Below are 27,033 nucleotides of genomic sequence, written 5' to 3'. Positions count from 1 at the left end.
CTGGAGCTGCAGGTGGCCCACGAAGGGGTCGGGATGGTGAGTTTCCATTCCTGCCGGCATCACTGAAGGTGGGTTCTACAGCCCCTCTGACAGCTGGCATTGGCCCGCCACTCAACAGATCGCAGGGTCGTCACAGACAGGAGGCCATTCTGCCCGTCATTTCTGTTGGCAACTCGCACCTTCCACACACGGCCCTTTCTCCATTGTTTTGTAATTTTTTTTCTTCAACATACTTGCCCAATTCCTCCTTGAAGGCCTCAGTGGAATCTGTCTCCTCCACATCTGCAGGCGATCAATTGTAGTCGATTGCGAAAATTAACTCAAATACAGCCCATCTTCACGTTACAAACGCCTGACTCATGGACACCCTACATTCAAATGAGCTTCCATAATTAAATACAAAAATCCAACATATCTATACATCTTCATTCCTACAAACAATGGAACTACTTTTCTCTCTCTCCCTCCTTTTTAGTAATTGTACTTTAAGTCCTATTTGCTGTTAATGCCATTCATTCCAACACTGTGAAGGTGTGATTACCGTATCAAGTGAATTTTGTGTATTTTCAGACTTCTGGACAAAATCAACTCAAAAAGTCTGTGAAAATGGAACCCATTCATTACCTGGGGGCAGCCTGTAATGAGATTTGCATTCATGACCTTTGATCTGCTGGTCCAGTTCCAGAACCATTACACTACAGGAGGCTAGTTACTGGTGTTTCCCAAGGACAAGATCCTGTTACAGTTCACCTGGACAATGATGCCAGAGGTTTGATCAGTAAGTTTCTGGCTTAGAGGAGTAGAAGCTTCAGCAGAAGATTTGGATTTGTCAGACAAAGAAGCCAGTTCACAGGTAGTGATGTTCACCGAAATGTGCAATCTGATGCGGGGGGGTGGGGGGGTGGTGGTAGAGTAAACACGATACCTCCAGTAGCAGCGCACTGTGGAAGGCTGTTGTGAGGGCAAGGACCCAGGTGGCACTGTATTTATATACCGTGGTGGCATAGTGCTATGAAATGAAGAGAGAGACTAGAAGAAGGTTGTACTATTGAAGCTGGTACAGGCCACAGGTCACTATTCCATTAATACATGGGCTCTTGGGCGGATCATATCCTGGAGTGTTGAATCCCACTTTGGTCCCCTCCTAGCTGGCTGATTGGGTTGGGCTGGGGCAGCTCAGGGAAATGATTCCCAGGTTGAAGTACATTAGTTATGAGAAGTCTGAGACCTGTTCGGGGGTTTTCAAAATAAACAGAGGCTTGCATTGTGTGCCCATCGATTAATTATTTCAGTGGAGCAGACCAGGGACAGGAAGCTAAAGTGCGCAGGCTGGAATAGACTGACCATTGGGAGCAGGTCTTGACAATTAGCCACTGGGTCCGCAGCAGCTGGTCTGCGTCTGCCTTCCATTGTGTTGGCCACGTCCTCCATCTTCAACACCTTGGGACACAAATCAGTGACCGGCTCATACAGAACAACGTGGCAGTGGGTCCTCAGCCTCACTGAGATACAGGCAGCCACAGTTCAACATTCATGCAGAAGTAGTACAATCTAGTGTGTTACTATTCTTGAGGAATATTAAAACAACAAATATTTAAAAAGCATTGTTAATTTTATTAACAAACAGAAGTATTTTCAAAATTGAATGCAAGAGGTAGATTTTTTTTTCCCCAAAATGCACTGAACAGACCTGGGAAAGTGGGTAGAGTTTGTGGCTGGCCTAGTTTTAGCAGGAGTTAAATTTCTGACGATTCGTTCACAGCTGATCTCAGTGGGGGCCGAGGAGGGTCGATAATGTCCCTGTATGCGATTGATGCTGCCTCGATATGTGACATCCATGTTTTCTGAAAGAATAGAACCATGTTTATCTTGATGTGTCTGCACCTTTGTCCTGTCACAACACAGCCGTCTCCTCCTATTTCAAGAATCTTAATGTTGCTGTATCTGGTTCTGCATCAAGTCCCATTCACCCATCAGCCCCACACTCATTCTGCTACACACTGCCTCCGAGAATGATCATATTCCAAATCCATCCTTCACCTTGCCCCTCCCTAACTGAGTCCCTTCCTCCAGCCCTGTATCCCTCAGGGATTCTTACACATTGCTGCAGCTTAAGCTTTATACGACCCTGCACCAACCCACACCTCACCCACCCCGCCTTCCTTAGCCGCACTGTTGGGAGCCACGCCACAGCTTGCTGGGCTCTGAAATCTATTGGTTTTAGAATTATACAGCATGGAAGCAGGCCTTTCAGCCCAACTTGTCCACACCGACCAAGCTGCCCATCTCAGCTCGTCCCATTTGGCATGAGCTTAAAGTCTTAAATTCTTCCAAGTTATAATTTAGTTGTGTTCACAGTTAACTTTACCTTAACAGAGTCAGAGTGTGCTTGAAGTGTGAAGATTCCTATGCACTGCTGATATCTGTTCTGATGTATCATTAGAAAAGTGTCACGCAGTCCACACCCTGCAAAAGAAGGAACATGGTACAGGGTTAGTGAAGGGAGAAGTGGAACAGACTGATACTGGGTCTAAACAACACTTGGTCTCTCAGTGCTTGTGGACTGCAGAAGCTTATCATGGATTTGCTCTTCACCTGCAGCAATGCTTGTCCCTACAGAGATGTGCTAACCTGACCTGTCTTTAAACTGACTGCTCTTTGATGGGAAAAGCACATCTGCTTGAGCAAGACCCCTGAGAATTGCACGTGTCTAAGTCGGCAGCGTTCTTGTGCCCTTGTCTCTAAACTGGGGAAGGTTTCTCATGTTAGTAAGGAACAATGACTGACTTGTTATTCTCACTTGTACCACTGTGGGTGTGGTTTGTGAATGATACTTGAGGGTGTTGTATATGTGATACCATCAATAGGATTATCAGTATAAAGGACAACCATGAAGGAATGTCCTAAAATTATTCTGCCCATTCCTTAACAATGACTCAGCCTTTACCTCAGCAAAACCCAGTAGATGTCACTGATAGGAAGCCATGGCAATACTGTTTTACCCACAAGCACTAAGTTTAGTTGGAAACACCTTACACACCCACATAATATAGGTAAAGGCACTTGTTGATACGTCAGTCCTCGGCCTCCTCCACTGCCAGGGGAATTCCAAGTGCAAACTGGAGGAACAGCATCTCATTTTCTGTCTTGGAACCTTGCAGCCTCACAGCATGAACATTGAATTCTCCACCACCCCCCCACCACCACCACGCTTCTCTTCTTCCCTTTCCTAGCCCTTTTTTTCTACCTGTTTTTCCCTCTCTCTCCTTACCTGTGACCCATCCCCCGGTGGATCTGCTCTCCCCTCCTCCCCCGCACCTGCCTATCACTATCTCTTACCTGCATCTACCTATCACCACCCTGTGCCCACCCCACCTCCCCTCTTTTGTCCACCTATCACTGCTCTGCTTTTCCCTCCTATATATTGGGCTTCCCCTTTTCCTATCTTCAGTCCTGAAGAAGGGTCCTGACCCGAAACGTTGACCCGCCTGCTTTTCTCCACGGGTGCTGCCTGGCCTGCTGAGTTCCTCCAGCATCATCGTGTTTCTCATCTGGATTCCGGCATCTACGGTCCTTTGTTTCTCTCTCTTCACTTGTGTGTTTACTTAACTATCTCTCACCACTCAGTAACCAATGGAAGTAAAACACTTGTGACTTTGTGTAAAGCTCTATTCAGTTTTAAGCAAATAGTGTAGATTAAACACCATTTTCTAATTGTGGTTGCTGACTTCCTGGTGATAAAATGTCCTGGACCTGAAACGTTAACTGTTTTCCCTTCTACAGATGCTGCCTGACTTGCTGAGTATTTTCTGGTTCTGTGATATTTGAGGGTGTTGTGTACGTGATGCCATCAGTATTGAAGGACAATCATGAAGGAATGTCCTAAAACTATTACTCTGCCCACTCCTTAGCAGTGAACAGCCGTTCCCTCAGCAAAACCCAGCAGACGTCACTGACGGTCCTCAGGAAGCCACGGCTTTCCACCTTAATGTTCTGCCTAGATGTACACGCGGGTAAAGCTTATGTCTGAATGAGCACTGAGATCACACGAGCAACGATGGCACCCATTACTGATTTTTATTGGCTAATCAGACATTCAATTGGCCAAATCTGGATTCTAAACTAACTCTGTGTAACTAATGCACTGGGCACCACTGCTCTAGTGGAATGCCGCCAGAGAGAGGTTAAAATAGTAAAAAGTACCAGCTGAGTGGAATGGATCGATGTTCTTCAGCATTAATCTGTCCAGTGGAATGGGTTGTTCAAGTATACAGCACACAGCTCCATCCCTCACCATGGCTTGCAGTTCAGGACTGGCTGAGGAGCTTCTGAACCCAGTGTCTAGGGCTGCGGCTCTCTGCTGGAGTATAAAATCATCAACCCATTAGCCACAACATATCCTCATAATACTTCCACGTGTCACGTTCATTTTCCACTTCTCCCTCCCTCATTTTACTACTGACGGCTTAAGTTAAAAGGGCGTGCAAACTCCACCCTGACAGCACCCGAGGTCAGGATTGAACCGGGGTCACTGGAGCTGGGAGGCGGCAGCTCTACCGGCCACGCCACTTGTCCCACCATTCTCGGCAATGGTCGGCAACCGGTGCTGTGCCTCAGAACTAGAAGGGTAATAGATCCGGCTTGTCATTGTAACCTGTTAATGACCGAGGCAAACTGGTAACCTATTTCTCAAGTTTTTATATGGAAGTAATTCATTACCTTCTTTGCATTTTTAATCTTTGTGATTAAGAGTAAATCATCAAAAAGAAACAAATGTACATCCAGGAATTTTGTAGCTCCTGTTTTTAAAAAAAAAAGTATTAATTAGAAACAGTTTTATCTTACATACTTGATATGAACATAACTAGTTTTCCGATCTGGAATGAGTAACACTGACCTGCAAGGGTTAATCTTCCTTCGTATAAAAGCTGTCTGTTTGCAGGTGAGAGAAGACATTCTAAACTGTTGTCTTTGAACAGATAGCGAAGACTCTGCAAAGAATTGGGAAGGGTAAAATCAGACCAATATCTAACATTTTAAGTGTTTCCACAAAAATAGTGAGGCTTTACTGAGAGCACTTCCATGACATCTGGGGATCCCACACATACGTGGAGATTGTGGAAAAGGTGCAGAAGAGGTTCACCAGGATGCTGCCTGGATTAGAGGGCATGAGCTTTAAGGAAAGGTTGGACAAATTTGGGTTGTTCTCCCTGGAGCTTTGGAGGTCATGGGGAGACCTGATGGAGGTTTTTAAAAAGTATGAGAGGTATAGATAGGGTAGACAGTCAGAATCTGTTCCCCAGGGTAGAAATGTCAAACACCAGAGGACCTGCTTTTAAGGTTAGAGGGGGAAGGTTATAGGTGACGTGAGGGGCAAGTTTTTGATGCAGAGTGGTAGGTGCTTGGAGTGGGTTAGTAGAGGTAGTAGTGGAAGCAGGCAGTTTAGAGGAGTTTAAGAGGCTTTTAGATAGACGTGAATATGGAGAGATATGGATGATACACAGGAAGAGGACATGTGGTATAAATCGGCTTCAAGTTCGGCACAATATCGTGGGCCGAATGGCCTGTCCAGTGCTGCACTGTTCTATGCAGAGAGATTTCTTCTAGCCTGTTCACGCCCCCCCCCCCCCCCCCAGCCTTCTCTCTTGCTCTGATTATCCTTTGTGGGTGCTCTGGCTATCGCCTCTCTAGCCAGTGGAACCCATCTATTGATGTTAACCTTAGAGTAACCCTGCACAATTAAAGCAAGAATAAAAAGTGATTGGAAAAGCAGCATAAGTGTGTGGGAAGCTGGAAGGTCTCTCCGTTGGTGAAGCACCGTCTTTTGAAAAGACGCCAGGTAGCTAACAAGTAGTGTGAGAGTGAAGAGGATAATGGAATACCCCACGAAGTCCGGTGTGGAGTTACCAACCCGTGTATGTGCTGGAGTTGCCTCTCTGACCTCCCACACTGTTCCAGTCAAGCCCAGTGTAAGCTCAAGGAACAGCACCTATCTTCTGACTGGGCACGTTGCAGCCTTTGGGACTCAACACTGAATCTCAGAAAACCAGCCTTCCCTGTCTGTGGCAGAACGGGCCAGTTCTGATGCAAGGTCAGCCACCTGTGACATTCACTCAGTTTTCCTCCTTTACAGAGGCTGCCTGACCTGCTGGGTATTTCTAGCATTCTCTTTTACTTCAGATTTCCGGCATCTGCGGCGTTCTACGTCCCACAGCTGCCGCTGGTTCTCCCCACTCTCTACTGTCCTCATCCACCGCCCTCTCTTAGATGGCACCAGAAGCAACTGGGTCACCCGGACAACCTTGGTCCTACCCTGTCACAGACGCAGCCTCTGTTAGTTCCACACCCCTCCCTCTCTGCCATTTAAAACATGCTTGCATTATCACTTTACCGGCTCTGACAAAGTATATTTAACATGAAATGTGCACCCTGTTACCCTCTCCATAGATGCTGCCTGACTATCTGAGCATTTCCAAGCTAGTTGTCCTCTCACCACTGAGATGAAAAATTCCAAGGCCCAGCGAATGAACCTTGGCTGACAACACTTAGATACCATGAAAACATTTAGATGGTGTCTTTACCACAGCAGTGAGACCGAACGTGTTTCATTGGAAGGGTGATTAAATGCTTGGCTAAGGGGGTGGAATCTGAAGATGGCACTAGATGAGAGGTGGGGGAGTTGGGGAGAGACTCTGGAAAAGGGATGAGAAATAACAGTGACAATTGGCAGTAACAGCACAATTCAACTGGCCAAAAGACCATTTAAATTAAGAAATAAGCTTATCAAACTGAATTAATACACTTATTAAAACCTCAATCTGTGATGTTCTTGCCCAAACTGCCCTCTATGTCTGGTTACACTTTCTTGTGGCAGAAGAGGCTGTAACATGTACAGTATGTGATTAATTTACAATCTTTCAACCTCAAAGGTGGTTTGCCCTCAGAGTAAGTGAAATATTTCTTCACCAGATAACTACATTTATTTTTAATCTCATGGCATTCTTTTTCCTGGCGCTTTATTACAGAACAATTAGATTAATTCCCATCAATCACAAAATGAACTTCTGCCTTGAACTGTGTCAGTGAACCGTCTCGAGAGGAAGGAAGAAAATGGCTCGTACATCAGAGCCCCAGCAATGTGAAATAAAGGGTGAAGCATGGAGGTGGGGTGGGCCGATGGAACAGTGAGGGGAGGGGAAGAGACTGTCCACTCGATCTATGCCTCATCGTGTACACCTCTATCAAGTCCCCTCTCATCCTCCTCCTCTTCAGAGAGAAAAGCCCCAGCTCGCTCAACCTATCCTCATAAGACATGCTCTCCAATCCAGGCAGCATCCTGGTATTTGAGTGGTTTAAATTTAACTTAGTAATGCAGGCTCTGGACTGTGTTCAACTGAGAAGGCAAGGGGAATGGTGGGGAGATTGTGAGCTGCATCAGAGTACTGGGCTGGAGGTAGGCTAGCTCACCTAGAGGGAGGGTGGGGAGTGTGTGGAGAAGACGTACAAAGACCACATCAGAAACAAGAGGTAAAGTAAATGCAGGTATGGTGGGTTTGTATAAAGGCATAGAAATTAACACGAGCTCAAATCAATGAACATCACCAACAGCCTGTCCTGGTCAAATCACGTAGATGCCATGGCCAAGAAAGCTCACCAGCGCCTCTACTTCCTCAGGAGGCTAAAGAAATTTGGTTTGTCCCCTTCGACTCTCACCAACTTTTATCGATACACCATAGAAAGCATCCTATCTGGATGTATCATGGCTTGGTACGGCAACTGCTTTGCCTAAGACCGCAAGAAACTGCAGAGAGTTGTGGACACAGCCCAGCTCATCACGGACACCAGCCTCCCCTCCTTGGACTCTCTACCTCTCGTTGTCTTGGTGAAGCAGCCAGCATAATCAAAGACCCCACCTATCCGGGTCATTCTCTCTTCTCTCCTCTTCCATCAAGTAGAAGATACAGGAGCCTGAGGGCACGTACCACCAGACTTAAGGACAGCTTCTACCCCACTGTGATAAGACTATTGAACGGTTCCCTTATACGATGAGATGGACTATGACCTCACGATCTTGCACCTTGCACCTTATTGCACTGCACCCTCTGTAGCTGTGACACTTTACTCTGTATTGTTATTACCTGTACTACCTCAATGAACTCTGTACTAACCCGATGTAACTGCACTGAGTAATGAATTGACCTGTACGATCGGTATGCAAGACAAGTTTTTCACTGTACCTCGGTACAAGCGACAATAATAAACCAATACCAATACCAAACCAAGGATTTAAGCAGAGATGAGCAGTGGCTGTGTAGGGCAGCAATAAAATGGTACAGAGATCAGACCCACCTCAGGTACAAAGGCTTTCTTGTTTCTTTCCCAGACTGGAGGCCAAACAATAATCTCTTGGAGCTGTTGAAATTTCTGAATCCTTTCCAGCCATTTCACTTTCCCCTCAAGATCACCTGACACACAGTACACAAAGAAATCGATCAACATAAGCAACTTTCACATGGAAGGTATTATTCCAGGCACGGTTAGTTGCTGAAGCTACTGATGGGATCTGACTCTAACCCCCCCCCCCCCGGATCACGCGGCAATCCTCGGCTGATCAAGTGGGGAGGTCACCAATCAGCTGATCACCAGCTTTGGATGAGAAGTGGCAGATGACCATGGGAGGGGGTGGGGAGGTCACATCACCAAGGGAAGGCTGTTGGCAGTGTTGCGAGTCACGGAGTCACAGAGAGATACAGCATGGAAACAGGCCCTTCAGCCCATCGAGTCCGCACCGACCGTCAACCACCCATTTACACCAAATCCTACTTTAATCCCATTTTTCCCATTCTCCCCACATCCTTTGTCAACTCTCCCCGGATTCCATCACTCACCTACACACTGGGGACAATTTACAGTGGCCAATTAACCCAAGAGCCCCCACGTCTTTGGGATGTGGGAGGAGGCCGGAACACTGGTGAGAAACCCACGCGGTCACAGAGAGAACGTGCAAACTCCACACAAGACAGTGACCATGGTGAGGATTGAAACCGGGTCTCTGGAGCTGTGAGGCAAAGAATCTCCTGGCTGCACCACTCAGAGCACAGGAGGGGAGGAGGGTTCCTCAGTTGCCAGGTGGAGTGAAGCTGTGTCAAGAGGCCTTGAGGCAGCAGAGGCCGTCTTGGATCCGCAGATCTAATGCCAAGCCAAGTCCACCCCACCACACAGGCTTCCCGACCACTCTATTTGGGACTTACAGTGGTCCATGTAGTTTCTTGAATGAGGGAACTGTCCTGTGAGGTGAGGCGAGGTGAGCAGAACGGGGCTATCTTCTCTGGAGTTTAGAAGAATGTGAGAGATTGATGGAGTGGCAACTGAGAGGCTGCTTCCTGTTGCCAAAGAATCTAGAACCGGGGGTGTGGATGCGGGATAAGGCATCCGCTATTTTTAACTAACATTTAGAGACTTGAAGGGATCTTGGGCTAGAAAGTGGTAACACAGGTAGACAGGGTGATTAAAAAAGGCATACGGCATACTTGCCTTCATTGGTCAGGGCACTGACTATAAAAATTAGGAAGTCATGTTGCAACTGTATAACACTTTGATTAGGCCACATTTGGAGTATTGTGTCCAGTTCTGGTCGCCACATTACAGGACTGATGTGGAGGCTTTGGAGAGGGTGCAGAGGAGGTTCACCAGGATGTTGTATGGATTGAAGAGCATTAGCTATAAGGAAAGATTGGACCAACTTAGACTGTGTTCTCTGGAGCATCAGAGGCTGAGGGGTGACCTGATAGAAGTTCGTAAAATTATGAGAGGCATAGATAGAGTAGACAATCAGAGTCTTTTCCCCAGGGTGGAAAAGTCAAATACTAGAGGGCATGGGTTTAAGGTGAAAGGGGATAAGTTTAAAGGAGATTTACAAGTTTTTTTTACACACAGAGAGTGTTGGGTGCCTGGAACGGGAGGTGGTGGAAGCAGATATAGAACATAGGACACTACAGCGCAGTACAGGCCCTTCGACCCACAATGTTGTGCTCTAAGATCTATCTAACCCTTCCCTCCCACATAGCCCTCCATTTCTCTATCATTCATGTGTCTGTCTAAGAGTCTCTTAAATGTCCCTAATGTATCTGCCCCCACAACCTCAGCCGGCAGTGCGTTCCACGCACCCACCACTCTCTGTGTAAAAAACTTACCCCTGACATCCCCCTTGTACCTTCCTCCAATCACCTTAAAATTATGTCCCCTCACATTAGCCATTGTCGCCCTGGGAAAAAGTCTCTGACTGTCCACTCGATCTATGCCTCTTATCATCTTCTATCAAGTCACCTCTCACCCTCCTTCTCTCCAAAGAGAAAAGCGAACATGATAGCAACATTTAAGAGGCATTTAGACAGGCAAGTGACCAGGCAGGGGATGAAGGTATATAGACCATGTGCAGGCAGGTAGGCAGGCAGTTTAAATTGGCATCATAGTCAGCCTGGACGTCATGGGCCAGAGGGCCTATTCCTGTGCTGTACTGTTCTATGTTCATCTCTGAGAGTGGGGGAGAGTCTCTGGAATTGCCCACCTCAGAAAACAGTGGAATCTCAGTTGGTGAATGTACTCAAGGCTGAACCTCGAGAAACGTGGAGGTTATTGGACATTGGGATGATGTGGGAATCGAGTGGGGAAAGATATGAAAGCAACCATGATCTCACGAAATGGTAAAGACAGTCTTAGGGGCCTGCTTCTACTTACAGTCTTACGTTCCAACCCTCCAGGTTAGGGCAGGTGAGCAGGAAAAAAAGTCATGGGCATTAACAAAAAAATAAACTTTATCAACATGCAAAATCAACTGTCGACCATCCCTCTGCCTCCACAGATGCTGCCTGACCCGCTGAGTTCCTCCACCAGTTTGATTCTTTGCTCCAGATTCCAGCATCTGCAGTCGCTTGGGCCTCAGCTTTATGAGCAGGTTTGTTTGTTGGCTACAACAAGATAACTAAAGGGAAGGAAAACTTCTGTTTGACTGGAGTGAAGAACTGTCCACTTAAATAACGAAGAGTCTCGTTGCACCTATTGGGTTTTGGAAGGAGCGGACACAGGAGTAAAGCACACTATGGGTGGCCAACAGGGAAGCCAAGTGGTGGGGCAGTTGGGGGCATCATATTCATCCTGGACAGCAGTGGTGTTTCCACACAGCAGACAGCACAGGCATGTCATGGTCTCTGATTTACATTTATGAACGGGACACTGTAAACCAGCAGCACTTAAACAGGGAACACACAGGAGGTGAAAATACTCCATTTTAATTGCTCCCCTCCACTCCTTTCCCGCCATTTGGGAGGAGTTAGAATTCCTTTAAATGATGCAGAAGATCAAAGCATTCTTCTTTGAATCAATGCCCATCGAGTTCACCTTCCGCCATCCTGATAGACAACTGATACAAATTACAAAGGAGCTGTTGAGAATTACTGTAGTCAATCTCCGCCAAGCGTTTGTGGTCCACATTTAGTCACCCTGAGGTCTGAGTTTACCAGGACACTGGCGGGGAGTCAGCTACACTGACCGTGGAGAGTCGGCGCTGCCCCTCCCTGTACAGGCTGAGTGAACAGATTTAGGTACCTGTCGCAGTTGCTTTTAAACTGAGTTCAAACTCTCAACAGACTGAGGGGTGAGGAGAGCCCTGTGACGGGCAGCTCAGTGTTGCCTTATTCTTCATAAATAGGCCTCACTAACTGCACATTATAACTCAAGTCAGTCATATATTGTATCTCAAAACATTATTTTCTGTCATTGTCTTATTTACGTGTGAATGACTCAATGGTGTCCTGCAGGAAGCTTGTCCATTGACCAACCACCCACACTGAATTAATGTTTCCACACGTTAAGAGTCAAAGTTATCTCCTCAGGAGGTTGTGTCCTCTTGTCCTATAGCTCTGGACAAGGTGAAACTGCTCGTCTTCCCTTTCACGTGACTGACGTGCCCTTCATTTCCAATGCGAAATGGTTAAAGATATCACAGATCTCCCATCAAGCTAGCAAGTTTCCCCTCAATGAGACCACTAGTCACAACGAGTTAAGGGGACAGCCCTGGAGCTGGGAATGTGCACTCACAGATAGAATTGTCCACCCGTCTGATGATGGCTTCCACCTCCTGCTTTGCTGCTGCATCAGTGCTTCTGTTCCAAACGCTCCTCAGGAGCAGGGGGTACCTCGTCAGCCTCTGCAGCGGCGACACCAGCAGGTCAGAGAGGTGCAGGCGCTTGCATTGCTCGTTCTGTTCGCACCACTGTTTTGTGCAAAGAAAACAGAGGGAAACTTCTGTAGGAGCAGCACGGTACAGCAGGCAAGGCACATCGACAGCAAATATCGGGCCGTGTAGCGGTAATATTCATTAAAGAAATATAATAGAGTTATACAGCAAGGAAACAGGCCCTTCAACCCAATTTGTCCATGGCGACCCAGTTACCTACCTGAGCTAGTCCCATTTGCCTCCATTTGGCCCATATCCCTCTAAACCTTCCCTATCCATGTACCTGTCCAAATGTCTTTTAAACATTGTAACTGTACCCACATCTACCGCTTCCTCTGGCAGCTCGTTCCACACACACCCACCACCCTCTGTGTGAAAAACTTGCCCCTCTGGTCCTCTTTAAATCTTTCACCTCTCACCTTAAACCTATGCCCTCTAGTTTAAGACTCCCCGACCCCGGGGAGAAGACTGTGACCGTCCACCTTATCTACACCCTTCACGATTTTATAAACCTCTATAAGGTCACCCCTCAGCCTCCTTTGCTCCTGGGAAAACAGTCGCAGCCTATTCAATCTCTCCTTATAACTGAAGCTCTCCAGTCCCGGTAACTCCTTGTGAATCTTTTCTGCACCCTCTCTAGCTTAATCACATCCTTTCTATAGTACCGCAACCAGAACTGTACACAGTTACTCCAGTTGGGATGCAAAGTCTCACCTACGTCTTGTACAGCTGTCATACGACATCCCAACTCTTGTACTCAATGCCCCGTCTGATGAAAACAAACATGCTAATATGCCTTCTGCATCACCTTGTCTGCCTGTGTCACCACTTTCAGGGAACTCTGTACTCGGTACGCTAGGTCTCCGTTCTACAACACCTCCCAGGGAATGTGTAACTTCGGTCTACTTTAGTTTTAGAATCAAAGTGTCACCATCCTCACCCCAGCCACCCACTTTCTATTCCTGCAAAACAAAATGAAAACAGTGAAGACTAAGCTAAATGAACCTAACCTTTTCAATGCAACCTTGGACCTACATATTAGATAAGAGGAAAGTGCTTTCACTGTCATGCAGAATAGATCCCTCCAACTGCAATGCTTCATAATTACTTAATTACGAAGTATAGCAGTTGGAGGGTTTTGCAGGGATCTATTCTGCATGTGAAAGCACTTTCCTCAAAAACTCCCAAGCCAATATATGGACTAGATATTTTCGATGCTTTATTGTTAAATCCTAATTTGGCTGTTTTCTCTCTCCAGGCCCAATTTAAGGGTTTATAAGAACTTCCTCGTGGTGCTTTCCTACATGACTTTTAACCTGACCTTGCATCCCTAAAGGCCCAGACTTAAACACCCTTTCACTCGGCAGCCCTGCATCTTGAATACTTCAATAAACAAAAGCTTTTGAAGAAAACATGAGCTTTCGTTAATGATTTTTTTTCTGAGTTGTTTGCTGCAGTGTCCCGTAGATTAATCTGTAATCCCTGGTCACACTCGGGTTGGTGAAGCTAGTAATCATCCTCATCTTTCCACAGTGCCAGAGCGCGGCCCTTTTACCTGAATTGGGAAACACTGCACAGGTTCCTGGTATGACATCACATTGATTGACAGATACCTTTTGCTGACAACACACACACACAAGGCCAGAATATGACACGTCTTAGATTTCCGGCCACTGAGTCCAGTTTCTGGCACTAATTCAACATACAATTAGAATGGTATAGTGTAATCTTTGCAGACTCCCACAGAGATTCCATCTTCTCACAGCAGTGGGAGGTTTTATTAGTTCACTGTCTGGATGTTTACAATGTGAGTATTTATTGTCCAACTTTAGTCACCCTGAGGTCTGAGAAACTGAGAGATTTAGTTTGTATTATTTTCTTGGTCATGCTTTCTGATCCCAGCTTTTTTCAGACTGAGTTCACACCCTCAAATCTTGACGGTGGGAGTACAATTCATGTTATTATTGTTATTAGTGTTGGCTTTTGGATTACTCCCCCAGTAACATAACCACTAGACCAGATGGTATAGTGGTGCAGCAGGTGGAGCTGCTGCCTCACAGGGACCTGGGTTCAATCCTGACCTCCGGAGGTGTCTGTGCCCAGCAGGCCTTTGATAAAGTCCTTCATAAAGCGCTTCTAGCTAAAACTGAAGCTCTTAGAACTGGGCAGCACAGTGGCACAGCTGTTAGAGCTACTGCTTCACATCTCCAGAAACCCAGGTACAATCCTGACCTTGGAGATGTCTGTGTGTGGAGTCTGCACCTTCTCCCCGTGACTGTGCGAGTTTCCCCCAAGTACTCCGGTTTTCTCCCACATCCCAAGGACGTGCAGATTGGTAGGTTAACTGGCTGCTGTGAATTACCCCTGGTGTATAGCTGGGTGGCAGGAGAGGTGAGGAACTTGATGGGCCTGAGAGAGAGAGAGAGAAGGTACAGGGAAAATAAGCTGAGTGATGGGAGTGTTCTGAGGAATGGCATCGACTCGATAGACTGAATGGCCTCCTTTTATGCCGCATGAAAATATGAAATATGACGTGTCTGGCAATGGGTGGCACAAGGAATGTGCGAGTGATTTAACGCGGCTGAATCTATGACCTTGGGCACTGTGCTTCTTCTCCCATTTGAATGTCTCTATAGAGGACATTTCGAGTCAACCAGATAATGCGGGACTTGAGTCACACATGGGTCAGAGTGGGATGGTCCAACAAGGGTGGCAGATTCACTTCATTGAAGGACATCAGTAATTCAGTTTGCTTTTCCCAATAATCCATTAATTTTCAATGCTCATTTCTATTTTTCACTCAAAATATCAACCTACTTATTAGATTAATAACTATGGTAGGATTTGAAATCATGGATCCAGTCTGGTACAATGTAGTTTGGCAGTCTAATGCCAGAAGTTATCGCATTGCTACACGCTTGGTAAGGCTGTGTCTTATCATGGCAACATTAGAGAGTAGGAGTAGGTACTATACTTTAAGAAAGATTCCGAAGTCCTCCCTTTTCTTCAGATTATTGAGGTAGAGGTTAGCCGAAGAATAGTTCAGGCAATACTTCTGGTGACTGCAGCACAGACAGTCCTGAAACTGAAGCAAACATTTTTTACATTAGATCAGAAAATCTTTCCCTTGCCACAGAACAATAGATATAAAAATCCAAAAGTATGGACCAAATCTTAATAGATCTGCCTGTTCTCATCACTGACTCCTGAATAAAAATCATACTAAACCTGTAATGATTTAGACAGCTAGAGACCCCCAGCTCGCTCTCTTATGATGAGACGTTGTGCATTGAGAGTGCCTTCCACGACCTCATGTATTCACATGGAGCGCAGGCTGAACTTAGCAGAGTGCAAGGTGAACTGATAGCTAGCTAAGCCACAGCCCCTGGTTTAGAACATAGAAAAACTACAGCACAATTCAGGCCCTTCGGCCCACAAAGCTGTGCCAAACGTGTCCCTACCCTGGAACTGTCAAATGCCGGCAGTCAGGAACATTTATAAACTACTAACTTATTAAAAAAACTTACTTAAAAAACAAAAATATTTTAAAATGACATGGAACAGAACATTTAAAATTAATTTAATTAACCTAACTAGGTAAGGTAGTAGCCGTTATCTACATGGATTTTAGTAAAGCATTTGACAAGGTCTCTCAGGGTAGGCTGAGTCAGAAGATAAAGGTGCATGGGATCCAGGGTAAATTGCAAGCTTGGATTCGGAACTGCCTTACCCATAGAAGACAGAGAGTAGGGGTGGAAAGTTGTTATTCTGGCTGGAGGTCCGTGACCTGTGGTGTTCTGCAAGGATAGGTGCTGGGACCTCTTGTTTGTGATATATATCAATGATTTGGATAGAGGTATAGATGGGTGGATTAACAAGTTTGCAGATGACACCAAGATTGGAGGAGTTGTGGACAGTGTAAAGGACTATCAAACGAAACAGTGGGATATAGATCATTTACAGATATGGGCAGACAAGTGGCAGATGGAGTTTAATCTGGGCAAGTGTGAGGTATTGCACTTTGGGAGGTCAAATTATGGGTGGTCAAATTAAAGGAGGTCAAATTAAAGGAGAAAGTATATAGTTAATGGTAGGTCCCTTAATAGCTTTGATGTACAGAGTTCATAGTTCACTGAAAGTGGCCATGCAAGTGGATAAGGTGGTAAAGGTGGTGTATGGCATGCTTGCCTTCACTGGTAGAGGCATTGAGTATAAGAGTAGGAAGTCATGCTGCAGCTGTATAAAACTTTAGTCTGACCACACTTGGAGTATTGCGTGCAGCTCTGGTCACCCCATTATAGGAAGGATGAGGAGATTGTGGTAAAAGTGCAGAAGAGGTTTACCAGGATTCTACCTGGATTAGAGGGTATGAGCTATAAGGACAGGTTGGACAAACTTGTGTTGTTCTCCCTGGAGCATCGGAGGCTGAGGGGAGGCCTGATAGCGGATTTTAAAATTATGAGAGGGATAGATAGAGTTGACAGTCAGAATCTGTTCCCCAGACTTAAAATGTCAAATACCAGAGGGCATGCTTTTATAGTTTGGGGGGGGGGGGGGGGTGCGGTGGTGGGAGTGGGAGTTGAAAGGCGACATGAGGGGCAAGTTTCTTTTTATACAGAGTATTAGGTGCCTGGAATAGGTTAGCAGGGAAGCAGACAGTTTGGTGGAGTTTGAGGCCTTTAGACACATGAATATGAAAGGAGGGATATGGGTGATACACAAGAGGAGGACATTTAGTATAAACTGGCATCAAGGTCGGCACAACATTGCGGGCTGAATGGCCTGTCCGGTGCTGTACTGTTCTATGTTCTACTAACTAATACTTTTCACTCCTCTGCTGTGAGAGGATGAGGAAACACTCTCCCTATCGCAGGTCTAAGCTGGCTCACGATGCTTGCTCCATTCACCACTAAGTGCGGGCATCACTGCAACTTTACACTCCCATGGCCAAAATGCAGTCAGCAAAGCAGCTGCGGCAAACCACTGGCCACAATTTTCAGGACTCCTACAGATGTTTCCGTTGAATTTTCCAGGTGAGGATGTCACCGGTGAAGCCAGAATTTACCATCCATCCCTCGTTGTACCTGGTTTGCTGAGCCATTTCAAAGGACATTTAAGAGTCGAGCAGCACACAGTGGGTCTGGAGTCACATATGGGCCAGAATGAGTAAGGACGATAGATTTTCTCTCCTACAGGAAGTGTTTCATCAAGCATTTAGTGAACCAGATGTGTACAACGATCAGGTGGATTATTAATAATGAGTGGATTTGAAATTCCAGATTATTAACTCAATTTAAAGTCCACAGTTGCCATGGTGGGATTTGAACTCAGAGATTTGGATGACTTGTTGGGTATTGTAACCACTGCATCACCACTGTGTCCTAAGGCTGCCATTCCCCACAAAGTCCAGGCCAATGAAACACCCTACTGGTTCCCTGGATCAGGCCTCAAATGCTGCTGACAGGAAATAGGCCACATCTCCCTTTTGTTACCCACCTCAGCATCAGTCCTCTGTGTTTCAGGTTCACCACAGGATGCCTGGAGGGTGATGAAGTTAGGGAGATGGGGAGGACTGAGGCCTTGGGGGGAATTCAAAGGAAGGAGGAAAAATACAGCATAAAATTAGGGAATGCTAGAGATACTCAGCAAGTCAGGCAGCACCTATGGACAGAGAAACAGATTAATGTTTCATTAGAACTGTCGACACCATCGATCTGAAACATTAACTGTTTTTCTCACAGACTCACTAAGTGATACAGCAGGGAAACAGGCCCTTCAGCCCATCAAGTCCATGCCCACCATCAACTACCCATTTACACTAATCCTTCATGAATCTCTTTTTCTTTTATTCTCCCCACATTCTCATCAACTGCCCCCCAGATCTACCACCCAGCTACACAACAGGGACAATTTACAGCAGCCAATTAACCTACCAACCCGCACATCTTTGGGATGTGGGAGGAAACTGGAGTACCCATGGGAATACCCCACGCAGTCACAGGGAGAACGTGCAAACTCCACACGGACAGCACCGGAGGTCAAGATTTAACCTGGGTCTCTGGTGCTGCGAGGCAGCAGCCCTACTAACTGTGCCACCCTCTCTCCATGGATGCTACCTGACCTGCTGAGTATTTGCAATATTTTCTGATTTTATTTCAGTTTAACAACATCTGCAGTATTTTACTTTTGAACACAACAACAAATAGATTTGTGCTTACATCAGTGTAAGGCAAGATTTTACAGTACGGCAACAATTTCTATTGTTTCCATTCTCCAAAGCAGTCATGCTTAAATTCTTAGAATGTTTCTTGGTGTATTTACCATGGTTCTGGCGTTATATAGAGACAACTGCCTGACACCTTCCATCTCTGCTGAAAAGATCTTTGGTTTCAAGAACTGCAACAAACAACGTGCAAATTGGTTTGCCTGGAACCCTCACACTTACACAAGTGAAGGCCCCAGGAGCTTGCTGCTGCTCTGTCAACATCAGCAAAACAGCGTTCATTTTGGTTTGGTCCATGTTGGCCACTGTGTCTCCTCCAATGACTGCACTCCAGAAATACTTCACCGTCCGGGATGTTATGAGATCCTGAAAGGAACTATACAAGTGCAAACTTTTGCCTTTTTTCTGAACATGTTAGTTCCAGTGATGATGGAGGGAGTACTTTGGATGCAGGTTTCCCCTCTCATCTCAGAGAGAATGAAAATCAGGAGTTATAAAAGTGCCACCACTGATTGTGCCCCAAACTCAAAATCTACTCCAATATGTTGCTGTGTCCCAAGGAGCAGATCCCAGCACTGAGTCACAACCTGTTTTGTTAGCTGATCTTAACCAAGCGATGTTGTGTGCCAGTAAAGCCCCAGGAATGGATATTCAGCTGGCCTGGTGCTGACGGATGGACAGTGACCTTTCCTGGTGTAGAGTCCTGAGAGCCGCTTGATAACAGTTTTGAGCCCAGTGTTATGTAGAACAGGGAGGACAGGGTAAGAGGAAGTCAGAGCAGTTGATAAGGCTTTGTTTGTTCGGATTTTAGGGTCAGGATGTTCCACAACTGACTCTTATTCATACCTCACTAAACATTAACAGTCAAAGACGTTAAATATTTAGTAACATGTACCTTTGACAACACTGCAATGAGAGATGATAGATCCCAAGAGCTCTGAATTGCACCCAGAAGACTGGTCAAGAAGTCCAAACTCACCTAGTGAGATCAAACAATGCATAGGGTTATGCCTATTGTAATACCAGACGTATAACATGCAGACTTTATACGCTCACTACTTATGCTCCACTTAAAGTATTTTTTTGATTATACATCGTAGGCAATAGTATCCTTGTACAATTTACAGCAAATATCAATGAGAGTCAGATTTTGTTGCAATGACAAGTACCCCACTCAGCCCAATACATCACGGGTATATCCCTCCCCACCGTCGGTAGTATCTACACGAGGTGCTGCCTTGAGATTGCAGCATCTATCGTCGAAGATCCCCACCATCCGGGCCGTGCCATCTTCTCGCAGCTACCATCGGGCAGGAGGTACAGAAGCCTGAAGTCCCATACCACCAGGTTCAGGAACAGCCACTTCCCTTCAACCATTCGATTCTTGAACCAACCTGCACAACCCTAATCACTAACTCAGTATCGCAACACGATGACCACTTGGATTTTGAATTTTTTTGTTGTGTTCTTTCTTGTGAAAATTGTGTATAATTTATGTTTAATTTATGTTTCCTTGTGAATGCTGCGTATCTGATGCTCTGTGCCTGTAATGCTGCTGCAAGTAAGTTTTTCATTGCACCTTCAGTGCAGGGAAAAGTCCAACTATTTCACTAGTGGCCTTCAGGGAAGGAAACCTGCTGACCTTGGCTGATCTGGACCAAACGTCTTCATTCTCACACAGTGCAGGGGGACTCCTAATCCAAGCAGCCCAGTCACCCACTCGGTTTTAACAAAGAGCTGCCAGTAGTTCAGGAGGAAAGTGTCTTCTCAGGGCAACTGGTGTTGGGCAGTAACTGCCAGCCACCCCACATCTCAATGATTGAGGAAGACTGAGCAGAAGCCAAATGATGGAGGAGTGACCAAAAGAAGATGTTAAGGAGTTTTTAAAAGAGAGGACTCCCAGAGAGAGGGAGCTAGGTAGGTAAGGGCATAGCTCCAATCATGGGTCAAAGGAGAAGAGGAGGGAGAGGAAACAAATTACCAAGCAGCTCTGGGCCAACACTCAGAAATTAATGTAGGCGATTTCTATTACAGAGTCATAGAGTTATACAGAGAAAACAGTTCCTTCAGCCCAACTCGCCCATATCGACTGAGTTGCCTGCCTGCGCTATGGCTGTGTTTGGACCATATCGCTCTAAACCTTTGCTATCCATGTACCAGTCTAAATATCCTTTAAACATTGTAGTTGTACCTGCCTCTACAGCTTCCTCTGGCAGCTCATTCCATATACCCACCACCCTCTGTGTGAAGAACTTCTCACATTCCTTTTAAATCTTTCCCCTCTCACCTTAAACCTATGGCCTCTAGTTTTAGACTCCACTACCCTGGGAAAAAGACTGACTGTGAACAGTTCCCTTATACAATGAGATGGACTCTGACCTCACGATCTGCCTTGTTGTGACTTTGCACCTTACTGTACTGCACTTTCTCTGTAGCTGTGACACTTTACTCTGTTCTGTTACTGTTTTTACCTGTACTACCTCAATGCACTCTGTACTAACTCAATGTAACTGCACTGTGTAATGAATTGACCTGTACGATCGGTTTGTAAGACAAGTTTTTCACTGTACCTCGGTACAAGTGACAATAATAAACCAATACCATTTACTTTATTTGTGCCCCTCATGATTTTATACACCTCTATAAGGTCACTCCTCAGCCTCCTACACTGCAGGGAAAACAGTCTCAACCTATCCAGGTTCTCCTTATAACTCAAGTCCTAGCAACATCCTCGTGGATCTTTTCTGCACCCTTTCCAACTTAATGACATCCTTCCTGTAACTGGGTGGCCAGAACTGCACACAGTGCTCCCAGTGTGGTCTCACCAACATCTACAGCTGTAGCATGGCATCCCGACTCCTGTACTCAGTGCTCTGACCGATCGATGAAGGCAAGCGTGCCAAATGTGAACATTACACTGATGTGGACATCCTGACACATACAGCAACAATACAGGATACCAAGAATGTTCCTTCAATGTGTTGGCACCTCGATGTAAACTAAACCCAGAACAGAACCAGCCTAGCACACAAAGGTTCTTCCCCACTGGCTCTGCTATTGGAGCGAACAAAGGAATTCAGTCGGGCTGAAGTTGGGGGAAGGGTGGGTTGGGGGAAAGATGGTTGGGAAGTCTGGGCTGGGGTGGAGACAGGACAGGGGAGCGAAGCGGGTGGTGGAGGGAATCGAGCTGGGGTGGCAGGCAAGGGTGCTGGAGAAGGTTGGGCTGGGGTTAGTCAGAGGGAAGATCCGTTTGGGATCTGGGCTGTGGAGGTGAGGGGAGGTCAGATTGGAGATCTGAAATCGGTGGTTAGGGGTTAACTGGGGAACACCGATTGGATGGCCCTTGCGAAGATTCAGCACAGAGACAAGAGGCTAAATGGCCTAATTTCAGGGAGTAAGACTACAGTTATACACTCTCTGTGAGACTGGGGGGCAGGTACCAGATGGCTGATCCACTGGCAGGTGTTTTAGGGCCCTATGCTGTGGAAGATCCATCCATTTTGCCTACATGAGGCATACCGATACATTACTGTTACTAGCACAAAGTTTGATCTAACTTTGTGCTAGTAACAGTAACGTCCCACTACTGAACTTCCTCCTTATTCGGGCAGTGCCTAGTAGAGTTACTGCCTCACAGCTCCAGTGGCCTGGGTTCATTCCTGACCTCAGGTGCCGTGTGTGTGGAGTTTGCATGTTCTCCCTGTGATTGCACAGGTTTCCTCCTGGTGCTCCGGTTTCCTCCCACATCCCAAAAACTGGCCCTTAGTGTGTAGGTGTGGAGTCAATTCTGGGATGGAGTTGTTGGAAATAAGGGGGGGGGATAAAAATTGGATTCATGTGGGGTCAGAGTAAATGGTTGATGGTTAGTACGGACTCTGTGGGCTAATGGGCCTGTTTCTGTCTGTATGACACTATTATTCTATTCCAATTCCAGGTGCACAGATTACCTTGGACAATTCATTGAGGTTTGCAAACAGTCTCCAACGGTCAACATCCAGAAGCCACCCTCTGGTCTGCAGATATTTCAAAGTGTTCAGGAAAACCTATAAAAGAAAAACTTATTATGAGTAACTTGTTAAAGCCAGGACGTGATGTATGTTCACTACCTGTTGAGTGCAAGGTTGCAGGAGATGCAACTACCTTATGAGAACATGTTGGTGGCTATCCTTTGTAACATTGTGCTAGGCTGTACATGTTGGATGTGCTGCAACTATAAAACACTGGTCAGACCTCAGCTGGAGTACTTCATGCAGTCCTGGTCACCACACTACAGGAAGGATGTGACAGTGCTGGAGAGGGTGCAGAGGAGATTCACCACGGTGTTGCCTGGGATGGACATTTTGTGGAGTGTCTGGAGAGGCGAGGTCTGTTCTCCCTAGAGTGGAGGAGGTCAAGAGGGGACATAATTGAGGTATGTAAAATTATGAGGGGTATGGATAGGGTAGACCGCTAGAAACTATGCTCCATATCAGAGGTAGAGAATACTAGAGGACATAGATTTAGGTAGGGTAAGGGGTAAGAGAGGGGGACCATCCTGTACTCAGTGCTGGGACCAATGAAGGCAAGTGTGCCAAGTGCTTTGTAACATATGTGAACATTACACTGATGTAGACATTTTGACACATATGGCAACACCACAGGATACCAGGAATGTTCCTTCAACGTTGTTGGCACTTCAATGTAAACTAAACCCAGAGCATTTTAGAGGGGATCTGAGGGGGACCACTTTCACCCAGAGAGCAGTGAGTACCTGGAACACACTGCTTGAGAGAGTGGTGGAAGCAGAGTCGCTGACTGCATTTAAGAAGGGTCTAGATGAGCACTTGAATCGCTGAGGCATAGAAAGTTACAAGCCAATGCTGGAAGATGGGATAAATACAGATGGGTGCCCACTGGTCAGTGTGGACATGGTGGGCCGAATGGCCTGCTTCCGTGCTGTACGATTCCATGACACCTCCCCAGAGAACACACGTAGACTAGAACAAACATCACTGGGACAGCCTTGGGGGCATCTCTGAAGCAATTTGGGATTGACACAAAGTTGGGAAGCTGAAAGAGTGAAGAAGCCTCACTGGTAGCACCATCCAAGTGAAGGGTTGTCCCATTTGGAAGAACTTCATCGCAGTGGTGGTGACAAAAAGAGTAAAAGGGAAAAGGGACGGCAACGAGCACGGACAACTCTCCACTTGACCAAGGTGCATGATGTCCGTCCACAGGTTTGCCCCTCAGAGACTGAGCCACCCTAGGATACACAAACAACCCTAACTCTGACGGCTTTGCAGAGACTGTTACATTGCTTGAACCACGCTTCCAGCTGGTTGGATTCAGTCTACACAAGAAACAATTGTCTCTGTGATGCCCCATGTTAGTGATACCCAGTTACACCAGCACAGAAGAAACCACCTTACACCACATCAGCAACCAATATAAGGGGCCTCCTTTCATAGGTTGAACGATGGTGGTCATATTCTGGAGCACCTTTGCTTCTTCTGATGTGAAGCAGGTGTTGGGGGCTGGTTTTAGAGCAGACAGCACTGCTGTCCACGGCAGAACCCATGAGTGGACTGTGGCCATACACAACCCAGCCTCGGCACTCTTAAAATATGATCAAAGGCAACACAGGCCTCCAGTATCCCTGGTAACGAGGGCCAGCGCTCCCTACAGGCATTATTCCAGCTGACCAACGAAGACCCTTTTAAACATAGTGGCAACTCTAACCAGGCACCATGTCCACCAGCCTTAAGACACCAATCTCACTTTGTTCCCTTCACCCGAATGGAAGGACCGAACTGAAACATGTGTTTCCGCGATCAGATGGCAGCATACGACAGGCTGGAGAGAGGCAAAGGAATTCTGGGGAGAGGAAACAGGAATATTGGACAACAGGAAACTTGTTGGGGAAATTGGGAAACACAGAAGAATGGGAGGCCAAAGGGGTGCTAGTAGCCAGATGAATTATTTATATGAATGATTTGGATACTAAACATAATATACTTTCTTTATGGACTATTAGGTCTGTTGCAGGCACGATAGGCCTTTACAACACTCAACAGGTTGAAACAACGGACGGACCCACCTCCTCCATCACCAGCAACTGATCCCTGAAGTAGGTACATTCTGTGGTGAAGATCTCCCACATGGCCTCCTGTAGCTTCTTATCCTTCTGCTGGGTCTCTGGGTGAAAGTTCTGATTCTTCAGTATGTGTGGCCAGCGCTCATCCTGACAGGGCAAAAGAAGGATTAGATGTGCCGCTGCAGAGATAACTCTGCATTGGTGTTAGGGAGGCAGTTACAGGTGGAGATGATAATCTTACACCCCAGTCCATCACGCAAACCCACCTCCCTACCTTGACTCAGTCTACACTTCCCAATGCCTCAGAAAAGCAGCCAACATAATGAAGACCACTCCCACCCCAGTCATTCTCTCTTCTCCCCTCTGCCGTCGGGCAGAGCCACCAGGCTCAAGGACAGCTTCTATCCCACAGTTATCAGACTCTGGAATGGACCTCTCATAAGAGACATAGATCGAGTGGACAGTCAGACTTTTTCCCAGGGCGACAATGGCTAACATGAGGGGACATATTTTTAAGGTGATTGGAGGAAGGTATAAGGGGGATTTCAGGGGTAAGTTGTTTTTGCACAGAGAGTGGTGGGTGCGTGGAACGCACTGCCAGCAGAGGTTGTGGGGGCAGATACATTAGGGACATTTAAGAGACTCTTAATGATGAATGATATTTATAAATATAAATATTTATATATATAAATACCACATGAATGATAGAAAAATAGGGGGCTCTGTGGGAGGGAAGGGTTAGATAGATCTTAGAGCAGGGTAAAATGTTGGCACAACATTGTGGGCTGAATGGCCTGTACTATGCTGTAGTGTTCTACGTTCTATATGCTAAAGGATAAACTCTTGAAATCTTGATCCCCCAATCTACTCGGTCATGGCCCTTGCATTTTGTCTGCCTGCGCTGCACGTTCTCTCTAACTGTAACACTATATTCTGCATTCCATGTTTTTTTTTACTACCTCCATGTAATTATGTGTGGCATGATCTGTCTGGATGGAATACCAAACAAGAGCTTTTCACTGAAGATACAGTGTTCCTGATACAGGGTTACGACCCAAAACATTGACATTTGATAAGGAGCCACATCAAAGGCTATTGCAAAATGTAAAGAAATATGACAAAAATTGTAAACTATAAAGCTGCAGAGGTAACACTGGTGTGCTTGGAAGATTGGCTGGCTACCAGGAAACAGGGAGTAAGCATAAATGGTTCTCCTTTTCTGGCTGGCAAGATGTATGGTATTCCACAGGGCCTAGACTTTTACAGTTTACATAAATGACCTGGATAAAGCAACTGCTAAATTTTCTGACAACACAAAGATAGGCAGAGAAGCAAGTTGCAAAGAGGACATAACGAGGGATATAGACAGGTTAAGTGAGTGGGCAAAGATCTGGAAAATGGAGTATAATGAGGGAAAATATGAAATTGTCCATTTTGGCAGGACAATTAAGAAAAATGCATGTTAGTTGAATGGCAAAAGATTGCAGAATCTGAGATGCAAAGGGAGCCGAGTATCCGAGATCATAACACACAAAAGATTGGTATGCAGACATGGGACAATGTTAGGAAAGTTAACAGAATGTTACTGTGCATTGCTAGGGGAATTGAATACAAAAATAGGAAAGTTATACTTTAGTTATATAGGGTAGTGATGAAACTACATCAGCCACAGTATCAATACAGTATAATATTTAAAGAAGGATACAAGTACTTTGGAAGCAGTTCAGAGAAGGTTTATTAGACTGATACCTGAAAAGGGTGGATTGTCTTGTGAGGAAAGTTTGGACAGTCTGGGTTTGTATCTGTTGGAGTTTAGAAGATTTGATTAAAAATGTCAGATCCAGAGGGGTTTCCACAGGGTGGACGTGGAGAGGATGATTCCTCTTGTGGGAGAACCCAGAATTAGGGACCACTGTTTAAAAGTAGAGGTTGCCAATTTAAGACAGGAGTCAGGTAAAACTTTTCTCTCAGAGTGTCATGAGTAGTGTTATAGTGTTCTATGTTTTATGTAGTATTTGGAAGTCTCTTCCTCATAGGATGATAGAAGCAGAGTCTTTGGTCAGAGGAAGATAGACTCCTGATAGGCAAGGAGTTGAAAGGTTAGAGGGGTGGAGGTGAAATTGAAGTTCTAGTCTGGTGATATCTTCCTGAATGGTGGAGCCTTCTCAAGCAGCTGGGTGGCCTACTCCTGATCCCGATCCGTATCCATATGGTCACATGCATCCTTGTGGATTGCAGCCTGGAGAGTCGAGAGGGCTCGTGGATCTGGTCCTTGGGATTGTTGGATCAGGGCCTAGGGGTCGGAAGGGTAAATCAAGGGGTCCTGCTGGCCAAAGGATTTGATCAAGAGGGGGGTAGGTTGAGGTTTGAAACAGTCAAAGGTTGGGGGCGAGTTCTAAAGGAAGTGGGTACATTAAAGGGGCCTACACGGGTCTGGTTGGGGACAGCTCAGAGTTCCCTGTAAGCTGCATTAACTTGGCAGATGCACCTCTGAGCCCCTGA

The 27,033-nt window shown here is 46.1% G+C and overlaps 1 protein-coding gene across 6 annotated transcripts in view; it reads right to left on the bottom strand.

The window, feature by feature from the left end:
- Positions 1-1,480: 1,480 nt before the first annotated feature.
- plekhg7 (pleckstrin homology domain containing, family G (with RhoGef domain) member 7) overlaps positions 1,481-27,033 on the bottom strand; it is a 60,782-nt gene continuing 35,229 nt past the window's right edge. For 4 of the 6 annotated variants that reach the window (XM_052033902.1, XM_052033900.1, XM_052033901.1 and 1 more), the window contains 11 exons: positions 24,535-24,678; positions 22,406-22,501; positions 19,354-19,437; positions 15,210-15,320; positions 12,097-12,271; positions 8,350-8,465; positions 4,898-4,991; positions 4,720-4,799; positions 4,204-4,360; positions 2,369-2,466; positions 1,661-1,844 (listed from right to left, as the gene is read on the bottom strand). In XM_052033902.1, the coding sequence (XP_051889862.1) occupies positions 1,737-1,844; positions 2,369-2,466; positions 4,204-4,360; positions 4,720-4,799; positions 4,898-4,991; positions 8,350-8,465; positions 12,097-12,271; positions 15,210-15,320; positions 19,354-19,437; positions 22,406-22,501; positions 24,535-24,678 (1,263 nt within the window). In that variant the 3' untranslated portion in view covers positions 1,661-1,736. Of the gene's footprint in view, positions 1,845-2,368; positions 2,467-4,203; positions 4,361-4,719; positions 4,800-4,897; positions 4,992-8,349; positions 8,466-12,096; positions 12,272-15,209; positions 15,321-19,353; positions 19,438-22,405; positions 22,502-24,534; positions 24,679-27,033 lie in introns of all 6 variants that reach the window. The other 2 variants (XM_052033904.1, XM_052033903.1) reach the window with 2 other exon arrangements.

This window comes from Pristis pectinata, chromosome 19, assembly GCF_009764475.1.
Source record: "Pristis pectinata isolate sPriPec2 chromosome 19, sPriPec2.1.pri, whole genome shotgun sequence".
In the NCBI taxonomy this organism is placed as follows: Eukaryota; Metazoa; Chordata; class Chondrichthyes; order Rhinopristiformes; family Pristidae; genus Pristis; species Pristis pectinata.
Note: the sequence above shows the minus strand (reverse complement) of the source record. Positions and strands in the feature narration are given on the sequence as shown.